At 44.3% G+C, this 22,956-nt stretch overlaps 1 protein-coding gene across 3 annotated transcripts in view; it reads right to left on the minus strand.

Annotated features, from left to right (window-relative positions):
* The window catches only part of LOC125465820 (very low-density lipoprotein receptor-like), a 61,243-nt gene extending 39,255 nt beyond the window's left edge, over positions 1-21,988 (minus strand). For 2 of the 3 annotated variants that reach the window (XM_048559705.2, XM_048559706.2), the window contains exons 1-4: positions 21,789-21,988; positions 18,225-18,599; positions 10,576-10,695; positions 1,421-1,546 (exon numbers count right to left, since the gene is read on the minus strand). In XM_048559705.2, coding sequence (XP_048415662.1) covers positions 1,421-1,546; positions 10,576-10,695; positions 18,225-18,599; positions 21,789-21,933 — 766 coding nt within the window. In that variant the 5' untranslated portion in view covers positions 21,934-21,988. The remainder of the gene's footprint in view (positions 1-1,420; positions 1,547-10,575; positions 10,696-18,224; positions 18,600-21,788) is intronic. The other variant, XM_048559707.2, reaches the window with a different exon arrangement.
* Positions 21,989-22,956: the final 968 nt, after the last annotated feature.

The following is a 22,956-nucleotide window of genomic DNA, read 5'->3' on the forward strand; positions in this document are numbered from 1 at the left end:
TAAGAAGGATGTTGTGTAACTGGAAACGGTTCAGAAAAGATTTACAAGGATTTTGCCAGGGTTGAAGGATTTGAACTATAGGGAGAGGCTGAATAGGCTGGGGCTATTTCTCCTGGACTGTCAGTGGCTGAAGGGTGACCTTATAGAAATTTATAAAATCGTGAGGGATGTGGATAGGATGAATAGCCAAGGTCTTTTCCCCAGGTAGCAGAGTCAAAAACTAGAGGACACAGGTTTAAAGTGAGGGGGGAAAAATTTAAATAAGAGACCTAAGGGGCAACTTTTTCCACACAGAGGGTGGTGCGTGCATGGAATGAGCTATCAGAGGAAGTGGAAGAGGCTGGTACAATTACAACATTTAAAAGGCATCTGGATGGGTATATGAATAGGAAGGGTTTAGAGGGTCAAACGCTGACAAATTGGGCTACATTAATTTAGGATACAGATAGTAGGAACTGCAGATGCTGGAGAATCTGAGACAACAAGGTGTAGAGCTGGATGAACACAGCAGGCCAAGCAGCAGAGGAGCAGGAAGGCTGACATTTTGGGCCTAGACCCTTTTTCAGAAATGGGTTTGGGTCTAGGCCCAAAACGTCAGCCTTCCTGCTCCTCTGCTGCTGCTTGACCTGTTGTGTTCATCCAGCTCTACACCTTGTTACCTCTTAATTTAGGATATCTAGACCAAATGGTCTGTTTCCATGCTGGACAGCTCTGTGACTCAAAAGATTAAAAGGTCAGGGTTATGACAAAGACACCATACCTCTGCTCTCTGCCTCCTTTTAATTAAGACCTAAGAACTCATCAGCAAAGCGTTTCCTTTTTAAGTTCAGTATTCTTCTATACAGCATGCTGTCAATCCCTTTCCAAATGACAGTGTGACCAGAAAGTTAAAAAGGTAGCACAAATCTCCCCTTCCCCTACTGCATCCCTAAACCAGCCCAGTTCGTCCCCTCCCCCCACTGCACCCCACAACCAGCCCAGCTCTTCCCCCCCCCCCCCCCACCCACTGCATCCCAAAACCAGTCCAACCTGTCTCTGCCTCCCTAACCGGTTCTTCCTCTCACCCATTCCTTCCTCCCACCCCAAGCAGCACCCCCATCTACCCACTAACCTCATCCCACCTCCTTGACCTGTCCGTCTTCACTGGACTGACCTATCCCCTCCCTACCTCCCCACCTATACTCTCTCCACCTATCTTCTTTACTCTCCATCTTCGGTCCGCCTCCCCCTCTCCTCCTATTTATTCCAGGACCCTCTCCCCATCCCCCTCCCTGAAGAAGGGTCTAGGCCCGAAACGTCAGCTTTTGTGCTCCTGAGATGCTGCTTGGCCTGCTGTGTTCATCCAGCCTCACATTTTATTATCTTGGAATTCTCCAGCATCTGCAGTTCCCATTATCTCCGAGCACAAATAAACACCTACCTGCAGCTTGGCAAGTGCCAGCGTGTGGCTCTTTCTGATATCCCTGGGAGCATTCACAGGTGTATGATCCAGGCAGGTTAACACAAATCTGGTCACACAAGTCAGGGTTTCTGCACTCATCCACATCTGAAGAGCAAGATAGCATATTTCTGAATTATATCCAGATCACAAAGTACCTTTAACTTGTTCATTGGTTTAATGTGCTGTATATTTATTCACACTGTGCTGCACGAGCACACTGCTCAGTTAGTAAAATGTAAAGGGAGCATAAAGTTACATACACCAAGGATCTGGAACAGTTCTGGTTATCAGTGGTGACTGGACTATCTTGGTACAGATTATTTCCAATGGTATTTCACACTATTATTTTGACTTCAAAACTTGAAAAGCTTTTTGCAAATACCATGTCATAACTTATTGATAAAGCTTTCGCACAAATGGTACTCAAAATGCTGCCAGGCTTGCTGTGAATTTCTCACTTTTTTGGTTTGACGACATGTGCTTGCAACATAGCAAAACATCTTAAGGTGCTCACCAGTAGTAATTTTGAAAGAAAATTTGACTGAGGCACATTAAGACCAATGACCTAAAGCTTGATCTAAAAGATAACAATAGGCTTTAAAGGGCCATCTGTCAAAACAAAAATTGGGAAGAATGCACCAATAATCATGTGACTAAACCAATTTTGGATCCAACTTGCCAGGTTACTCTGGATCCCTTCTTTATCAGTCTCTTATGGGACCTTGTCACAAACCCTACTGAAATCCATATAAACTACATCAACTACACTGCCCTAAATTTATTTTGTTTAATACAGTACAGTTGTTTGGAAATAATGCTCAGTCTTGACTAATATGTGTTTCCAATTAGATGACACACCCTCAAAAACAATATTTAAATACTTTTCCAACCTTTGGTCACCCAGCATAATCTCGGTTGCTACTCTACAAACAACTGAACAAAACCATTTTAAGTTATTTTCCCTATTCTCTGTAACAGCAACCACTGCCTGTCTCTCTCTCTCTCTCTGCAACTTCATCCAAAATCTGCTCAGACACAGTAATCCTATCACTGATTCATTGATAACAAGGTGTAGAGCTGGATGAACACAGCAGGCCAAGCAGCAGAGGAGCAGGAAGGCCTGAAACGTCATCCTTCCTGCTCCTCTGATGCTGCTTGGCCTGCTGTGTTCATCCTGCAACTGATATATATCCTCTGACAACTTCTGTTTGTATGAATAAAAAAAAAAAAATTATGATCTATCAAGCCAGGTTTTTTGCTGGAATCTGGCTTTCTAATATGAACTTGTTATAAGTAATAACGTAATGTATGTTGTAAGCTCCAGTAGAGTTAGGAAGACACAACGAATGGTAGGTCCCTAGGGAGTACTGAGGAACAAAGGTACCATGGAGTACATGTCCATAGATCCCTGAAGGTATCAAAGATACTCAAGGTGGTAAAGAAGGCATGGGGAATGCTTGCCTTCGTTAGCTGTGGCACAGAATATAAGAACAAAGAAGTCTTGTTAGAATCTTATAAAACATCAATTAGATCACAGATTGAATACTGTGTCCAGTTCAGGTCACCACACTATGAGAAGGATGTAGTTGCCCAGGAGAGGAGGTTCACCAGGATGGTGCCTGCAATGAACAGCAAGTCTTGGCTGGGAGGAGAGACTGAATAGGCTGGGTTTGTGTTCCTCGGTCCAGGGCAGTCATGTAGAACATTGAACAGTCCAGCACAGGAACAGGCCCCTCAGCCCACAATGTTGTGCCAAACATGACGCCAAATTAAACTACTCCCTACTGCTTGCCCTTGGTCCACAGCCCTCCATTCCATGCTTCTTGTGTCTAAAAGCCCCTTAAATACCCTTCTCATTTCTGCTTCCACCACTAGCCCTGGCAACGTGTTCCAGACTCCTACCACTGTCTTAGAAAAAAAACTTGCCCCTCATATCTCCTTTGAACTCTTCCCCCTCTTACTTTAAAAGCATGCCCTCTAGTATTAGACATTTCAACTCTGGGGAAAAGATTCTGACTGTCAACCTGAACAACGCCTCAATTTTATAACCTTCAGGTCTTCAGACTCAAGTCTCACCTCAGCCTCTACAGCTCCAGAGGAAACAACCCTAGTTGGCCTAACCTCTCCTTATAGCTCATACCCTCTAATGCAGGTAATCATCTTCTGCACCCTCTCCAAAGCCTCCATATCCTTACGTAATGCAGTGACCAGAATTGAAAATAATACTCTAAGCACAGCCTACCCAAAGTTTTATAAAACTGCAACATCTCAATGCCCTGATCAGTAAAGACAAGCATGATTTACACATTCTTTACCACTCTATCCACATACACAGCCACTTTCGGGGTGCTAAGGACTTGAAGAACCTGTCTACACCATTGCTATTAAGCGTCCTGCCATTAACTGTATATTTTTCCTTAGCATTTTATCTCCCAAAGTGCAACACCTCACACTTGCCCAGATTAAACTTCATCTACCATTTCTCAGCACATATCGGCAACTGATATACATATCCTCTGACAACTTTCTATACTATCCACAACTCCATCTTTGAGTCATCTGCAAACTTACTGCCCACCCATCTACATTTTCATCCAAGTCATTTATATATAATCGCAAACAGAGGTCCCAGTATGGATCCCTGTGGAACTCCAACTCAGACCTCCAGCCAGAAAAATGCCCTTCTGCCATCTGCCTAAGAGCAAGCCAGTTCAGAATCCACACCGCCAAGTCACTGTGGACCCCACATGTCTTAACCTTCTAGATGAGCCTACCATGACGGACTTTGTCGAAAGCCTTACTAAAATCCATGTAAGCAACATTCACTGCTCTACCTTTATTAATCATCCTCGTCAACTCTAAACAAAATCAATCAAGTTAGTAAGATACGATCTGCCCTGCGCAAAGCCATGCTGACAGTCCCTAATTAGGCTGTGGATTTCCAAAAGTGCATAAACCCTATCCTTAAGTATCCTCTCCGATACATCAGTGGTTGGGAAGGTAAGAATCACCGGTCTATAGTTTCCTGGATTATCCCCATTTCCCTTCTTGAACAGAGGAACAACATTAGCTACTTGCCAATCCTCAGGGAGCTCTCCAGTTGCTCGAGAGGATACAAGGTGGTCTTGGTCAAGACCCCAGCAATCTCCTCTCCTGCCTCTCTCAATAATCTGGGGTAGATCTCATTGTGCCCTAGGGACTTTTGCACCTTAATCCTCCTCAAAAAGACCAACACCAGTTCTTTCATGACCTCAAAGTGCCCTAGTATACTAACAGGCCCCACACGAATCTCACTATCCGTCATTTTCCTCTCCTTAGTGAATACCAATGAGAAGTATTCATTTAGGAACTCGCCCATATCGTCTGCCTCCAAGCACAAGTTCCCTCCTTTATCCTTGAGTGGTCCTATCCTCTCCCTAGTTGCTTCTATAATATGTATAAAATGCCTTGGGGTTTTCTTTAATCCTACTTGTTAAGGATATTTCTTGGTCCCTCCTTGCTCTCCTCATTTCCTGTTTGAGTTCTTGCCCATTTTCTTTATATTCCTTCATATTTCCTATCTGATTTTAGCTTTCTAAACCTTACATATGCTTCCTTTTCCTTTTTGATTAAATTCACAATTGCCCTCATCATCCAACGATCTGATACCTTGCCATCTTTGTCCTTCCTCCTTACTGGAACATGCTGGCCCTGAACTCAGATCAGCAAGCCTTTAAACAAGCCCCACATCAAATATGGACTTGCCCGACAACAGCTGATCCCAATTAACTCTCCCTCACTCCTTCCCCAGTTTAGTACCTTCCTGCAAGTTCCTGGCAATCTTACATAAAGCTATCTTAAAACCTAAGGAGTTGTGATTACCATTTCCAAAATACTCTTCCACTAAGGTCAAAAATGCTCTTGGTGCACACTGTATATTAGATTAGAACAGTCTACTAATCCTGCTTCATGAGGTAGAAATGCACATGGGTCCTGCTGCATTGAGAGATGTCTCAGAGGGGTACATGGACGGCGGCAATTAGGGGTTTTATGTATTGATGGCTCACGATAACAGATGCAGAATTCAATGCAATGTAGGCTAATCAATTCTAAAGTGCAATGTGTGTAGGCCCAACCTGTCCTTCATATAATCCACTCCTCCATCCCCAGAATCAATTGAGTAAACCTTCTCTTGCCTTAAAAGAAAACAGCTATACATGGTGCTCCAACTGTGATCTCACCAGTGCCATGTAAGACTGTAGCAACGCTTCCCAAATGTCATACTCAATTCTGCTTGCAATGAATGCCAACATTCCATTTTCTTCCCAACCTCTTGCTGTACCTGCATTTTGTGATTCATGACCCAGGATACCCAGATTCCTCCAATGCAAAGCTTTTTAAACTGTTATGCAGCAAAGCAACGACTTCACTGATACTGTCACAAAATCGACTGTCAGCAGGCCAGCATTACAGTTCTTATCCCAAGTTCCTTACAGGGTCTCTAGGCTAATCAAAAGAACTTTTGCCAAATAGCTGAACGACCTGGCTTCACACATTTCATTTCTATATTGCTGGTCATCTGACCAGGCTCATTAGACAAGGTCCAGAATGGCCCCTCCTCTAGTTGGACTATCCATATATTGTTTCAAGAAACCATTCTGAATGCACCAAACAAATTCTGCCTGTCAAAGCCTCACAGTCTAAGGAAGTCCCAGTCAATACTGGAGAAGTCAAAGTCATCCACTATAACAACACTGCTGTTTTTGTATCTTTCCATAATCTGCCTGCATATGTGTCCCTCAATGTCTCAGTGACTGTTTTGAGGCCTATAGTATAATCCTGAGAATGACACACCCATCTTATTTTTGAATTCTACCCATTTTGCTTCAAGGGATGTGCCCTCCAGTACATCTTCGAGGAATACAGTTGTGATGTTCTCCCTGATTAGTAATACAACTCCTCTAGTGAGTTTTGAGAAGATTTGTAGCTCAGGTTGAGGTTCTGGATGTGAGTTTGCTCGCTGAGCTGCAAGGTTAGTTTTCAGACGTTTCGTCACCATTCTAGGTAACATCATCAGTGAGCCTCCGACGAAGCGCTGGTGTTATGCCCCGCTTTCTGTTTATCTGGTTAGGTTTCCTTGGGTTGGTGATGTCATTTCCTGTTCTTTTTCTCAGGGGATGGTAGATTGATTTGGAGCCAATGTGTTTGTTGATGGAGTTCCGGTTGGAATGCCATGCTTGTAGGAATTCTCGTGCATGTCTGTTTGGCTTGTCCTAGGATGGATGTGTGGTCCCAATCAAAGTGGCGTCCTTCCTTATCTGTATGTAAGGATGGAAGTGATAGTTGGTCATGTCGTTTTGTGGCTAGTTGATGTTCATGTATCCTGGTGGCTAGCTTTTTCTGCCAGTTTGTCCAATGTAGTGTTTGTCACAGTTCTTGCAAGGTATTTTGTAAATGACGTTTGTTTTATTTGTTGTCTGTATAGGGTCTTTTAAGTTCATTAGCTGCTGTTTTAGCGTGTTGGTGGGTTTGTGAGCTACCCTGATGCCAAGGGGTCCGAGTAGTCTGGCAGTCATTTTGGAAATGTCACTCGTATCCTTACATACAGATAAGGAAGGACACCACTTTGATTGGGACAACACATCCATCCTAGGACAAGCCAAACAGAGACATGCACGAGAATCCCTACAAGCATGGCATTCCAACCGGAACTCCATCAACAAACACATTGGCTCCAAATCAATCTACCATCCCCTGAGAAAAAGAACAGGAAATGACATCACCAACCCAAGGAAACCTAACCAGATAAATAGAAAGCGGGACATAACACCAGTGCTTCGTCAGAGGCTCACTGATGATGTTACCTAGAATGGTGACGAAACGTCTGAAAACTAACCTTGCAGCTCAGCAAGCAAACTCACATCCACAACTCCTCTACTACTTTTACCTCACTATCACTGTCTCATCTAGAACATCAAAACCCTGGATTGCTGAGTAGCCTGTCCTGTTGCCCTCTCAACCAAGTCTCTATAATGGCCACAACATCATAGCCCCATGTACTGATCCAGGCTCTCAGCTCCTCTGCCTTGCCTTTGTTGCTCCTTGTATTGAGATGTACACACTTCAGACCATCAGCCCCCTTGTGTTCATTAACGTGCCCTTGCCTGTCCTCCTTTTCAGACTTACTGGTCTGAACATCTACCTTCCACTCAAATGCCCTACTTGCTGATCTGCTGCTATAGTTCCCAGCCCCCTGTCACTCTAGTTAAACCCTCCTGAATAGCACTAGATAAACTCCCTGAAAGGATCTTGGTTCCCCTCCGGTTTAGGCGCAACCCAATCCTCCTGTACAACTCACCCCTTCCCCAGAAGAGCTCCCAACGATCAAAGAACATGAAAATCTGCCGCCTACACCATGCATTCATCTGTCCTATTTTTGTACTTATATATTCGTTACCACATGGCACCGAGTGTAATCCAGAGATTACAACCCTGATCTTTAACAGACTGCCTGGCTCCCTGAACTCTTGGCCAAAGACCTCATTCCTCACTTTGACCATATCTTTGGTACCAAGATGTACCATGGCCTCTAAGAAATCACACATCCCCTTTCAGGATGCCCTGAAGCCAGTGATAACCCTAATCCTGGCACGAGGGAGGCAATGCACCATCATGAAGGCACTTCTTCGGCCACAGAAACATCGTTTTGCTCCCCTAAAGAAACCCCCATCACTATTGTTCTACCTTTATACTTCCACCGGACTCTGCAGTCAAGCCACTTGTAGTATGTGCAGTTTGGCTCCGAGTGCACTCTAAGATATCAGCATCCTCATTAGCTTCCATGTTTCTAGTACCCTCTGAGTGAAAAACCTTTCCTCCTCTAAGACCAGAGGGTATACATTTAAGATGACAAGTGTGTAATTTAGAGGGAATCTGAGATGTTTTTCACCCAGAGGTGGTAGAAATATGGAACGTGCTGCCTGAGAGAGTAGGGGAGGCAGATACTCTTGCAACATTTAAGTTGCATCTGGATGGGCACTTAAAAATGACAGCAGCATAGCAGGCTACGGATTAAGTGAAAGTAAACAGGGTTAGTATAGTTTGGTGTTTGTTGATCAGCATGGTGGGCCAAAGAGCCTGGTTTCTGTGCTATATGACTGTATCAGATGGGATCATGAAAGGTTTTAAGTTACATATAAATTAGATGAATCAAGTAGACAGAAGTTTTCTGAAACTTGAGTTCAACAAGCATTTTCTGGACAGTTTCATACAGCAGCACATTCAACCAGACCTGCTATGCCCGACCTGGTAGTGTGTACTGAGAGAGATACAGAGGAATCTGGGTATCCTGGGTCATGAATCACAAAATGCAGGTACAGCAAGAGGTTAGGAAGAAAATGGAATGTTGGCATTCATTGCAAGCAGAATTGAGCATGACATTTGGGAAGCGTTGCTACAGTCTTACATGGCACTGGTGAGATCACAGTTGGAGCACCATGTATAGCTGTTTTCTTTTAAGGCAAGAGAAGGTTTACTCAATTGATTCTGGGGATGGAGGTGTGGATTATATGAAGGACAGGTTGGGCCTACACACATTGCACTTTAGAATGAAAGCTGATTTTATTGAAACAAGATATTGAGGGGACCTGACAGGATGGACATTGAAAGGATCCTTCTCCTTGTAAGAGTCTAGAACTGGGGGAACGGTATGCAAATTAAAGCCTTTCCCCTTAAAAATGATGACAGAACATTTCTTCCCACCTCATAGTGGGTCATTAGAATATGGAATTCTCTTCCCAGAGCATTGTGGAGGTTGGGTCATTGGGTATTTTTAAGGGTGACTTAGATTCTTGATTGGTAATCAAAAAATATTAGGGTACATAACAGAGTAAAGTTGACACCACAATCAGTTCACCCATGATCTCAATGAATGGGAAGGCAGGCTAGAGGGACAGAAAGGCCAATTCTTGTTCCTAATCTGTAAATTTGCACACAGGTCAGAATAAGAACAGAGGTAACAATATATTGAGACATCGGAAACAGTTAACGGATACAATTAAAACTTTTAGAAAGCAAACATCCAGTCTGCATTTGACTTTCTGAAGGCAAAAATGCTCTTGGTGCACACTGTATATCAGATTAGAACAGTCTACTAATCCTGCTTCATGAGGTAGAAATGCACATGGGTCCTGCTGCATTGAGAGATGTCTCAGAGGGGTACATGGACAGTGGCAATTAGGGGTTTTATGTATTGATGGCTCACGATAACAGATGCAGAATTCAATGCAATATAGGCTAATCAATTCTAAAGTGCAATGTGTGTAGGCCCAACCTGTCCTTCATATAATCCACTCCTCCATCCCCAGAATCAATTGAGTAAACCTTCTCTTGCCTTAAAAGAAAACAGCTATACATGGTGCTCCAACTGTGATCTCACCAGTGCCATGTAAGACTGTAGCAACGCTTCCCAAATGTCATACTCAATTCTGCTTGCAATGAATGCCAACATTCCATTTTCTACCTAACCTCTTGCTGTACCTGCATTTTGTGATTCATGACCCAGGATACCCAGATTCCTCCAATGCAAAGCATTTTAAACTGTTATGCAGCAAAGCAACGACTTCACTGATACTGTCACAAAATCGACTCTCAGCAGGCCAGCATTACAGTTCTCATCCCAAGTTCCTTACAGGGTCTCTAGGCTAATCAAAAGACCTTTTGCCAAATAGTTGAACGACCTGGCTTCACACATTTCATTTCTATATTGCTCCCCTCCCTCTTTATCACTTATGTGGGAAGCCAACTCCATTAAAGCTGCAAGATTGCAGATCACATTGATAACATTCATAACACATCACGAAATGGAACTTAGAGCAATATTAGTTATTGTTCCTCATTTTATGTTCAATATTTCATAAATTTATAAGCAATTTCCCTATATGTACACCATTTTAATGAGTTCGCAACTTAATTTTGTGTTTTTTCCTTTATCTTTTCATTATATACCAGGGTTGAACAGTTGCCAATATCATTCTTTCAGCAACTGTCTCCCCTTTAAGGTCAATGCTTACCCAAAAATAACCTTGGTTAATTTTTCTCACTCAAATGATAAACTTTGAGCTAGAATACGTTTAATCTGATGTAGGTAAACTCACCTTCACATATGAAATGATTTATTAGCTCCAATCCAGTTGGACAAGCACATTCATAACCTAAAGGCAGGTCCCAGCAATAATGTGAACAATGTCCATTTGCCTCCAAACACTCATTCTGATCTGTCAGTCAAAAAGATTAAACATAAAATGAAGGAAAACTGAACTTTATACTTGTAAGTTATGTAAAGTTGATAATGCAATCCCATGGATCTATTTTTGACGAGGGATGCAAAGAAATCAGACATTTTTGTGATGTTACTTTATTGTATTTACACTCTGAATATGCTGTATCAGTCCAAGTGATGTGCACAGATTAGAATCGATGTAGCAACAGTCAAGGACAGTTCTTTCACCTCCAGCCTCAAGTCCATCAATCTCCCCTAGTTGCAATCAGATACAGTCTTGAAGGGCTGAAGTCCTGCTAAAGTCCAATATTCTCCTCACCTCTGGATATTATATCTTCCACCTGTAGCACTGCACTTTGTCATCTCTATTTCTATTGCCAAAACCCTAGGTTCAATACCAGATCACCTGAACCACCATCCCAGTGTAATTGTAGGCAACCTAAACACAAGAACACCCCTTCTAAAAATCTCCTTTTTGTCCTGCCTTCTGTACCCCACGTCACTCAGCCACTTTGCACTCACAAGCTCAATGTGCAAAGAGGAACTTGAAATTAGGACAGCAAAGAGAACACAAGATATAATAAAGAAAAATTAAGTTATTTTCCATGTACATTAAGTGTAAAAAGGATAACTAAGAAAAGAGTAGGGCCCATTAAGGACCACAATGGTCATTTGTGCATGGAGTCAGAGGAAGTAGGTAGGGTTCTAAAATAATACATTGAGCCAGTGTTCACTATTGAAGGGGGGCATTGTGGGTATAGAAATCAGGGGGAAGCAGAGACAAATCAAGTAGTATGGTTTTGTTAAGGGAAGGTCATGTTTGACCAATGTGATTGAACTTTTTGAAGAGGTAACCAGGTGCGTAGGTGACAGCAATGCATTTGACAGTCTATTCAGACTTCAGCAAAGCTTCCAGAAAGCTGGCAAATGACAGACTGATAGCAAAGGTGACAGCCCACGCGATCCAGTGAAACATGGCCAATTGGTTCCAATCTAATGGGCAAGTGGATGTTACAAAAATTAGTCAGGTGGTAAATAGTGAGAATAGCCTTAGATTATGGAAAGATATAGACAGGCTTGTCAAATGGATTGATCAGTGGCATATGGAATTCAATCTGGAAAGCTAGTGGTGCAATTGAGCAAGACAAAGCATAGGAATTCATAATAAACAGGAGAACCCTCGGAAGCATCAAGGAAGCACTAAGGGTCAGGGGAATCTTTGCATGCAGGTGCACTGGTTCCTTAAGGTAGCGGGACAGGTGGATAGAATAGTTAAAGTGAAATATGGGATACTTGCCTTTATTAGAAGGGGTGTAGAGTTTAAGAGCAAAGAAATGATGCTGGATTTGTATAAAGCATTGGTTAGACCACAGCCAGTATTCATTACGTGCAGTTCTAGAATCCACGTTATTTGATTAATATGATTGCACTCAAGGAGGTGCGGAAGAGATTTTTCAGGATGTTGCCTGCATTGGAGTGTTTCAGTTAAGAAGAGAGATTCGACAGATTGGGGGCGTTTTCACTGCAGCAGAGAAGACCAAAAAAGGAGATGATTAAGATGTATAACCTTAGGAAAGGCATGGACAGGAAGGAACTTTACGCTTTGGTGGAGGGATCAACGACAAGTGAGCATATACACACACAAGAGAAAGGGTTGGAGATTTAGAAAGAATAGAGTCATGTAGCACGGAAACAGACCCTTTAGGCCAACTCATCCATGCAATCAGATTTCCCAAATGGAACTAGTCCCATTTGCCTGCATTTGGGCCACATCCACCTAAACCTTTCCCATCCATGTATGTGAGCAAATGTCTCTTAAATGTGGTCACTTGTACTTGTCTCTACCACTTCCTCTGGACCACCTTGTTGGAACAACCTTGTTCCATACATGTATCACCTTCTGTGCAAAAATGTTGCCCCTCAGGTTCCTTTTAAATCTTTCCTCCTCATCTTACACCTATGCCCTTCAGTTTCGGATTCCCCTACCCTGGGGAAAAGACTTGGGCTATTCACCTTATCTATACCCCTCATGATTTTATAAACCTCTATAAAGATCACCCCTCAGCTTCCTACGCCCAAGTGAACCAAGTCCCAGCCTATGCAACCACTCCATAAAACTCAAACCCTCCAGTCTCTAATATCCTTCTGAATCATTTTTGCACCCTTTCCGGTTTAATAACACCCAACAGCAGTGCAACCAGAATTGCATGCAGTGCTCCAAATGTGGCCTTTCCAATGTCCTGTATAGTCGTAACATGACATCCCAACTCCTGTACTCAACGCTCTGAAAGGTGAAGGCAAGTGTGCCAAACACCTTCTTTGGCTACGTATGACACAATCTTTAAGAAACTATGCACCTGCGCCCCTAGATCTGTTTGACAACACTCGCCAGAGTCCCATTAACTGTGTAAGTCCTGGCCCTTATTTGGCGTACTAGAATGCAATACCTCGCATTTATCCAAATTAAATTCCACCTGCTACTCCTTCGTCCAATGGCCCAACTGATCAAGATCCTTTTTATTCCCAGATAACCTTCTTCACTGTCTACTGTACCACAAAATTTGGTGTCATCCACAAACTTACTAACTATGCTCCCTATATTCTCATTCGAATCATTCATACAAACCACAGCAGACCAATACCTGTGTAGCACCACTGTCACAGGCCTCCAGTCTGACAAACGACCCTCCACCACCCCACTTTGGCTCCTCTCCAAGTGTGTCAACCAGCCTACCATGTGGAACATTGTCAAAGGTATTGCTTTGCTAAAGTCCATATAGACAATGTCTATCATTCTGCCCTCATCTATCTAATTGATTACACTACAGAAAGACCAAGTTTGAGAGACATGATTTTTTTTTAAGCACAAAGCAATGCTGACTATCCCTAAACAGTCCTTGCACATCCAAATGCACGTTAATCCTGTATCTCAGGAGACCCTCCAACAATTCACCCACCACTGACATCAGACTCACAGGTCTATTCCCAGGCTTTTGTTTTCGAAAAAGAAACAGGACGTAAGTCAGTATCTCCCCAGGAACACATTGATAAAAAGAACCACGGTGTATGGGCGCACAAAGGTCCTGAAAAAAATAAATCAGAGTCATGATTACTGTCCATTCTCTAGTGGATATTGTCATCACTGACAGAAACGTAGAAATATTGAAAACAGAAGGTAGAGCATGCCATTGCAGCTTCTCCAGTCTCAGAATCCCCTCTAACAACTAAACCACCAGTGGGATTAGGCTCAATCTGTCGTTCCCTGACTTTTCCTCGCAGCTGTCCTTAAATAATGGCACAACATTAGCCACCCTCTAGACTTCTGGCACCCCACCCCTAACCATTGATGAAAGATATCTCTGCTAGGGGCCCTGTAATTTCTTCCCAGCTTCCCACAATGTCCTTGGATACACTTAATCAGGTCTTAGGAGTTTATCAACTTTTGGGCATTTTAAGGCGTCTAGCACATCCTCCTCTGTGAGGTGTATTCTTTGCAAGATATTTATTTATTTATTTATTTCCTGAGATCCCAAGCTTCTATTCTTTCCCCACAGTAAAATACAGAAAGTATTCATTAGGATCTCATCCATCTCCTGTGGTTCCATACACAGATGGCTTCGTTAATCTATAGATCATAAGACATAGGAGCAGAAGTTACACCATTCAGCCAATCGAGTCTGCTCTGCCATTCAATCATGACTGATAAGTTTCTCAACCCCATTCTCAGCTTTCTCCCCATAACCCTTAACCCCCTTGATGATCAAGAACCTATCTATCTCAGTCTTAAGTATACCCAATAATCTGACCTCCACAACGTTCTGTGGGAGTGAATTCCACAGATTCTCCACTCTGTGGCTAAAGAAGTTTCTCCCTATCTCTGTTCTAAAAGGTCTTCTCTTAACTCTAAGGCTGTGCCCTCAGGTCCTAATCTCTCTTGCCAATGGAAATATCTTCCCAACATCCACTCTGCCCAGACCATTTAGTATTCCGTAAATTTCAATTAGATCCCCCCCTCATCCTTCTAAACTCCTTTCAGCATAGATCCAGAGTCCTCAAACATTCCTCATATTAAGCTTTTCATTCCTGGGACTGTTCTCATGAACCTCCTCTGAACCCGCTCCTTTCATTTCCCTCCCCTATATCTTTCCTGAGACATAGGGCCAAAAACTGCATACAACACTCCAAATGAGGCCTGACCAAAGCCTTATAGAGCCTCAGAAGTACATCCCTACTTTTATATTCAAGTCCACTCAAAATAACTTCCCAGTCTTGCTCTTTATACCAACAGGAACATGCTGTCCTTGAAGTCTTGTTATTCCACTTTTGAAAGCTTCCCATTCGACAGACATCCCTTAACCTGCAAACAGCACCCCCAATCAACTTTTGAAAATTCCTAATACCATCAAAATTGGTCTAGTCCCAATTTAGAAGGGTGGCATAGCTGCTCAGTGGTTAGCACTGCTGCCTCACAGCCCCAGGGACCCAGATTCAATTCCACCCTCGGGTGACTGTGTGTGTAGCCTGCACGTTCTCACCGTGTCAGTGTAGGTTTCCTCCAGGTATTCCAGTTTCCACCCCCAGTCCAAAGATGTGCAGGTTAGGTAGACTGGCCGTGCTAAATTGCCCATAGAGTTCAGGGATGTGTAGCTTAGGTGAGTTATAAAGGGATGAGTCTGGGTGGGATGCTGCAAGGGTCGGTGTGGACTTGTTGGGCCAAAGGGCCTGTTCCACACAGTAGGGATTCTATGTCTATGTCTAAACTTGTGGGCCAGGCCTATCCTTTTCCAAACTATTTTAAAACCAATAGATTAACGGTCACTGGTCCCAAAGTGCTCCGTCACTAACACCTCAGTCACTTTCCATGCCTATTTCCCAAGGGGAGTCAAGTTTTGCCCCTTGGGAGGAAACTTTTTTTCATCCAAGGGTTGGTTGGAATCTGGAATTCATTGCCTGTTAGGGTGGTAGAAGCAGAAAGCCTCAATGTTGAAGTATTTAGATGTGCACTTGCAACTCAGGCATACAAGGCTATGGAAAAAGTGCTGGTAAATGAGATTAGAATAGTTGGGAGCTCCTTTTTGACTGGCACAGACTTGACAGGCTGATGGGCCATTTTCTGTGCAGGAGACTTTATGACTGTAAACTTTACAGGAAATCTAACACCATTCAAGCCGCCCAATACCAAGTTGCCTGCATTGGAGAACCAGCACTACACACTTTCTCCAATATACACTCCCTTAAAACGATCAGTGACAGCAACGTGCACAAGATGCACTGAATAAGTCACCAAAACTTCCTCACATCCACATTCCAATAGCCATTTTACTTTAATATATATTCATGACATGTACATGCACAGCCCTAAATCTCTGAACTCCAGTTCTCAACTTTTCAACATTTAAATATTTGGACCTACCATTTCCTTTGGTCCAACATGGAGGGCGCCTCACTTGCTTCAGTTGAAATTCATTCACCCTCAATCTAGCAAATATCTCTATCTTTATGCTCTCATCTACATTCCACTACACTGCCCATCACTCAGTCATCAGTAAACTGCGATACGTATTATCTGAATCATTAGTAAACAATTAATAAATGAAAGCTCAGCACAAAACCTTACACAGTTTCCATTAGTTAATTCTGCACAATTTCAGTACAGACCCATCAATGTTATCTGCCTTTTACCAGCTAAGTAATATCCTAACCAATTTGTCTTTAGTTCAATGAGTTTTCATTGTAACCAAGTCTCATGCATAACCTTATTGATGCCTTCCAGAAGTCCAAATAAACCAAACCTAATTATATTCCGTGGCTGCCACTTTAATAGCTTCTTCAAAAAATTCAGATAGTTATACATGACCTACCTTCCACACGTCAAAATTTCTTGAGCTCAAATATATCTAATGGCCAAGTTAGAGTGCTTACTTAAAGATTTCAATAACTTCATAAAAAAAGAGATTTTAGACTAAAATTTACACACTTGCTGGCTTTGCTCACTCAGCTATCTTAAATTACAGAGTTACATTTGGTTTTTTTATAGACGTAACGTTGGGTCCAGATGGCAGCAGTGAAGGGCGCTACAACTGGAGCTCCTTCATTCCTCCTGTTTATTTCCCATTTTCTTGTCTTTTCTCCCATCTTTTTCATGTTTTCCCCTGATGTAGAGAAGGCCTCCAGCCTGAGCAGAGTGGGAATGGCCAGCGGGGTGGATGCCAAGGCAGAGGGGAGCCAATCTGTTGATCTACTGCAGCCCTTTATAGAAAGGCTGTAATGCTTACTTTTTTCACTTAACTTTTTATTTTTTCTAATTTATACTGTGAACAACTAAGTAATATAAAACTTTTTTCCCTTTTTCTCTTTATTTTCTAAGTTCTGTATCTAGATACTTTGTACCAAAGATGGTACCATGTGGGGCATCATCGTAAAATTTTCACTACGCTGCTGTACTCGAGTACATGTGACAAATAAAAGGTTATTCTCTTCTATATGGATCATTTTCAAACTAACTACTGGATCATTGCTAGGGCCTCAATTAAATGTAGCCACATTTATTGATGATGCAAAGAAACAAATACAATTTTAATCAGAAAGTAACTTGTGAGAAGGATATAAGACCAAGCAAAGGATATAGATAAGTTGAGAGAGTGGGCAAAAATGTGATAGATGCAATAGAAGTATGAAAATGAGAGGCTATCCACTTTCAAATGAGAAAAGCAGAATTTTCAGTTAAATAAGAACAGACTGCAGAATGCTGCAGTTTAGAGGAACATATGACCTTGTACAGGAATCACAGCTAGCTGGCAGGCAAAGGAAACAATATAGAAGGCAAATAGAATGCTGGCCTTTAGATCAAGTGGGGAGTATAAAAGTAGACATGTCTTTCTAAAATATGACATTGGTGAGATTACATTTAGAGTAATGAGTACAATTTTGGTCTCTTCACTTAAAGGAGAATATAATTAGATTTGAAACATTTCAGAGGAATGCTGATTCCTGGTATAAAGGGGTTGAGCATATTCTATTGAGTTTACACTCATTAGAATTAGAAAAATGAGAAACAACCACACAAACTCTTAAGACTTTGCAGAAGCTTTAGAGGTGATGAGAGGATGTTTCCCCTTGTGGGGAAATCTAGAACTAGACAGTTTCACATTTAAGACAAAGATGAGGAGGAACTACTCCTCTGATGCACTTGGTCTTTAGAGCTCTCTTCCCCAGAGAGTTGTGGGGGCTGAGGCATTTGGATATATCCAAGATAAATTGGATAGATTTTTGATCAACAAGGGAGTCAAGGGTTGTAGTGCACTGGCAGAAAAGTAGAGTTAATGTCACAGTCAAACTAGCATGTCCTTACTGAAGACCAGAGCGAGCTCGAGACAAACAATCTGCTGCAGGCTTTTGATCGTCCATAGAATGGGATGAGGCTTATGCAGAATAAAAACATTGATAAAGAACAGCTGGGCCAAATGTTTGATTTTCAAATTCCACGTTAAAATGTTAAAGTCCATCTCACGGTTCCACACTTACCACAACTGACTTCATCACTACTGTCACTGCAGTCAGGAAAGTTGTCACAAGCTGACTGAAGCTCTATGCACTGGCCTGAACCACATAGGAAGTCCAACTCCCCACAACTTTCAGGTTGCAGTGCTCTCTTTTCACAAAGGTCACCAGATTCATCAGCGCCTGACGTACAGTCCTGGTGATTGTCACAGAGCTGGTATCTAGAGATACAGACAGTGGAGTTGCTGCAAAGAAACTCATGAGGTCCACATCCTGATACAGAACAGTTTTGCTCATCACTCTGATCATTGCAGTCATCACTTCCATTACACAGCACCTCTGCAGAAACACAGCGTCCGTTCAGACAGAGGAATTCATTCTCGCTACATCGCACATCACCTGCAAACAATCACAGGGAGAAGTCAAATTCACAAACTATCACAGCAATATAACCAAGTAGATCATCATACATTGCTCAGGAAATCAGCTGCCTTCCTACCTTCCTTTCAGATCAATGTCCACGCTGTGAAGCAATCACTCATTTTACTCTCCTCTCTTCCACTCCCCCCTCTTCCCCCCCCCATTGTTACTTTATCTGTATCCTTTCTCACCCACATCTCACCTCCTTTTAGCCCACCGTGCACCACACACACACAGTAACCCCTCTTCCATTAACTGCCTATTCCTTGTTCTCTCATCCCAAATGCAAGATGCATGATTGGGAAACTTTCAGAAAACAAAAATTGGCTCAGTCGTTGACAGTCAAGAAGATGGTTGTCAACTACAGATGATATGAATGGTCAGTCATGGGCAGAATAGTGGGAAATAAAAGTTAATCCAAAAAAAACCAGAACGTTATTAAAAAGGAATAGACAGTACTTGTCTACAGGTCCTTGAAAGTAGGACAGGTAAGTAACGTGGTAAAAAAGGACAACTCTGGTCCCATCACGGAAAGGACATAATTCTTCTAGAACAATGTACAGAGGAGAGTTAGAAGAATGCTACCAGGGCTTGAAAATTGCAGGTGTGAAGAAAGATTGGATAGACTGGGACAGTAGGAACTGCAGATGCTGGAGAATCTGAGACAACAAGGCATAGAGTTTGGCCAAGCAGCAGAGGAGCAGGAAAGCTGACATTTCAGGCCTAGACCTTCTTCTGAAGCAGCTTTCCTGCTCCTCTGATGCTGCTTGGCCTGCTGTGTTCATATCTAGCTCTACACCTTGTTATCTTGGATAGACTGGGGTTGTTTTCTTCAAACAGAGGAGGCCAAGTCTAATTTAATTGAGGTGTGCAAGATAATAAGCAGCTGGGATCAAATAAAAAGAGGGCATAAGTTTAGGGTGAAGGGCAGGAGGTTTAGAGGGGATTTGAGGAAAATTGTTTTCATCCAGAGGGTGGTGGGAATCTGGCTTGGGAGGGTAACAGAGGTGAGAAATCTCACAATGTTTCATAAGTTAATTGATGAGAGCTTCATAACATTCAAGGCTATGGGCCATGTGCTGGAAAGTGGGATCAGTGTAGTTAGTCAATGCATACTCAGTGGGGCTGTTTGACTCAAGTGTAGAGGGAAGATTTGATTGCCTCATGGCAAGCTCAGTTACTAGGTGATCAGATTTAATAAAATGATTTGATAGGAGAAAAACATTTTTATCCGGAGGGTGGTGCGTCTGGAATTTACTGCCCAGAGTGGTTGCGATGGAAATTCTCATCTAACTTAAGAAGAACCTGGATCTGCACGTAACCTACATCGCAACACATCAGGTGGGGCTAGAATGGTTGTCCAGTTTATTCAGCTGGTGCAGGTCTAATGGGCTGAATGGCCCCTTTCAGTGGCGTAACTTTTCTATGACTCTACCACAAAGCAGTTCACTCATAAAACCTACTTCTTCCTTTCCTTTGCCCATGTGCAACACCTGCAAAATATCCTTTAGAGAAGGAAACTGCCATCCTTATCTCAGGTAAGGAAGTGTAGAGCTGATGAACACAGCACGCCAAGCATCAGAGGAGCAGGAAAGCTGACGTTTTGGGCCTAGACCCCACTTCAGAAACGGGGGAGGGGAAGGGGGTTCTGAAATAAATAAGGAGAGATGGGGAGGTGGATATAAGATGGATAACCCCCAACCACATCCCAAAACCAGCCCAGCTTGTCCCCGCCTCCCACCTATCCCCTCCTCCCACCCCAAGACCTACCCCAGCTCCTACCTACTAACTTCAACCCACCCCCTTGACCCATCCGTTCTCCCTGGACTGACCTATCCCCTCCCTAACTCCCCACCTACACTCACCTTTACTGGCTCCATCCCACTTTTTTGACCTGTGTCTCCTCTCCACCTATCTTCTCCTTTATCCATCTTCTATCTGCTATCTGCTTTCCCCCCCCCCCCCCTCCCTATTTATTTCAGAACCCCCTTTCCCTCCACAATTTCTGAAAGGTCTAGGCCCAAAATGTCAGATTTCCTGTTCGGCCAGCTGTCTTCATCCAGTTCTACACCTTGTCCAGATTATCCAACATTTGCAGTCCCTACTAACTCTGCCATCCTTATCTGGTCTACATGTGACTCCATACCCACAGCAATGTGGTTGACTCTCAACTGCCATCTGGGCAAATAGGGATGGGCAATAAATGCTGCCTGGCCAGTGACACCCTCACCATGTTAATGAGCAAAAGGACATCCTCAACACACACACTCCCTATTTCATTAATCCTCATTTAAACTGAGCAGTCTTCACATACTCCTCTACCACCAGAAAGACAACTTCCTTCACTCATGTCCCTCAGCAGTACCTTCAAAATCTGTCACTGATGACCTTATTTGTTACTACTGGACTCCTACATCCTACCACCTTCACCTCTGAAGCCCCCTGCCACCAACTCTAACATAATCCTCCCTGCTGCAAAGCCTTTTCTTACTGAAGAAAACCCTTCCTGCAGCAGATGTCATTCCTCTCTCCACTGCCTGCCATCCCACCACTACACACAATCCCTCCACCACAACACCTGACCTTCCAGTTTCCTAACTACATACTCCCTTCCATCCCCCATGTTATTCCCCCCCAAACCTGCCTCTACACCCTTCACTATACCACACATACCTGTCCCCCTGCCACCGCTACAATTCCCGAGACACTTACACCCACATCTACCCATTTCTTCACACCTCCATGCAGCTCCCAGCCTCAAGAATTTCAACTTCTACTATCCCTCCCAAGAATCAATGCCAGTCTCTCCACAGAGCAGGGCTGGTCCATGCATAGAGCTAGGACTGCTCTTCCAGTGTGAGGGCCCCTACCAAATAGGCAAAGCTCCCAGCGCAGAGCTGGGGCTGGTCCTGCAGTATCAGTAAAGGTTCCAGTAGAGAGAGGAACTACACAGAGTGGGCAAAGGTCGCTGAACAGAGCCAGCACCCCCCTGCCCAGCCCTGACCTTCCCCCGCTCTCTCCCACACTGAGCCGCGGTGCAGTGCACATGGGGCGATGTGACTGACAGCAGCTGCATTCAGTCAGGGAGCTGTCTCCATGGTTACGGACCTGTAGACAGCCAATAGAAGGAGCAGGCCGGCAATGCACGGACTGTTTTGGAGAACTCACCGTGTCGGGGTTGAGGGAAAGCGGCGGTGAGTCCGAACTGGAAGCTGAGGATGAAAGTAACGACAAAACCCACCCGCAGGCACAGGCCATACCGGCTAGACATTTCTCCTCGTGCCCTCCACCGGCTGCTGCGCACTAACGTCATCACGCTGGCGGCGAAGCCAGCGAACTGGCTTCAATCAGACAGCGCGCGCCGAAGAGACAGCTGGTCAACAATTTGGCCACACCCCCCCAACCCCAACGATCCACAGACCCCACCCCTCCCCACGCCCCCAACCCCAACGACCCAGAGACCCCACTCCCAACCGCCCCTCCCCAACCCCCAACCCCAATAACCCACAGACCCCACTCCCAACCGCCCCTCCCCACCCCCCAACCCCAATAACCCACAGACCCCACTCCCAACCGCCCCTCCCCACCCCCCAACCCCAATAACCCACAGACCCCACTCCCAACCGCCCCTCCCCACCCCCCAACCCCAATAACCCACAGACCCCACCCCCAAACCCACACCTCCCCACCGCACAACCCCAATAACCCACAGACCCCATCCCCAACCCCAATAACCCACAGACCCCACCCCCAAACCCACACCTCCCAACCCCAACCAGACCCCACCCCCAAACCTACCCCTCCCAACCCCAATAACCCACAGACCCCACCCCAAACCCACACCTCCCCACCCCACAACCCCAATAACCCACAGACCCCACCCCCAAACCCACACCTCCCCACCCCAACCCCAACCAGACCCGACCCCCAAACCTACCCCTTCCAACCCCAATAACCCACAGACCCCACCCCAAACCCACTCTCCCCATAACCCCAACCCCAATAACCCACAGACCCCACCTCCAAACCCACCCATCCCCACCTCCAACCCCAACAACTCACAGACCCCACCCCCATACCCACCCCTCCTCACGCCCCCAACCCCAATGACCTACAGACCCCACTCCCAACCGCCCATCCCCACCCCCAACCCCAACGACTCACAGACCCCACCCCAAACCCACCCCTCCCCACAACCCCAACCCCAACGACCCACAGACCCCACTCCCAACCGCCCCTCCCCATCCCCCAACCCCAACGACCCACAGACCCCGCCCCAAAACCCACCCTCCCCAACCCTAACGACCCACAGTCCCCACCCCCAAACCTACGCCTC

The sequence above is a fragment of the Stegostoma tigrinum genome, chromosome 30 (assembly GCF_030684315.1).
Source record: "Stegostoma tigrinum isolate sSteTig4 chromosome 30, sSteTig4.hap1, whole genome shotgun sequence".
Lineage (NCBI taxonomy): Eukaryota > Metazoa > Chordata > Chondrichthyes > Orectolobiformes > Stegostomatidae > Stegostoma > Stegostoma tigrinum.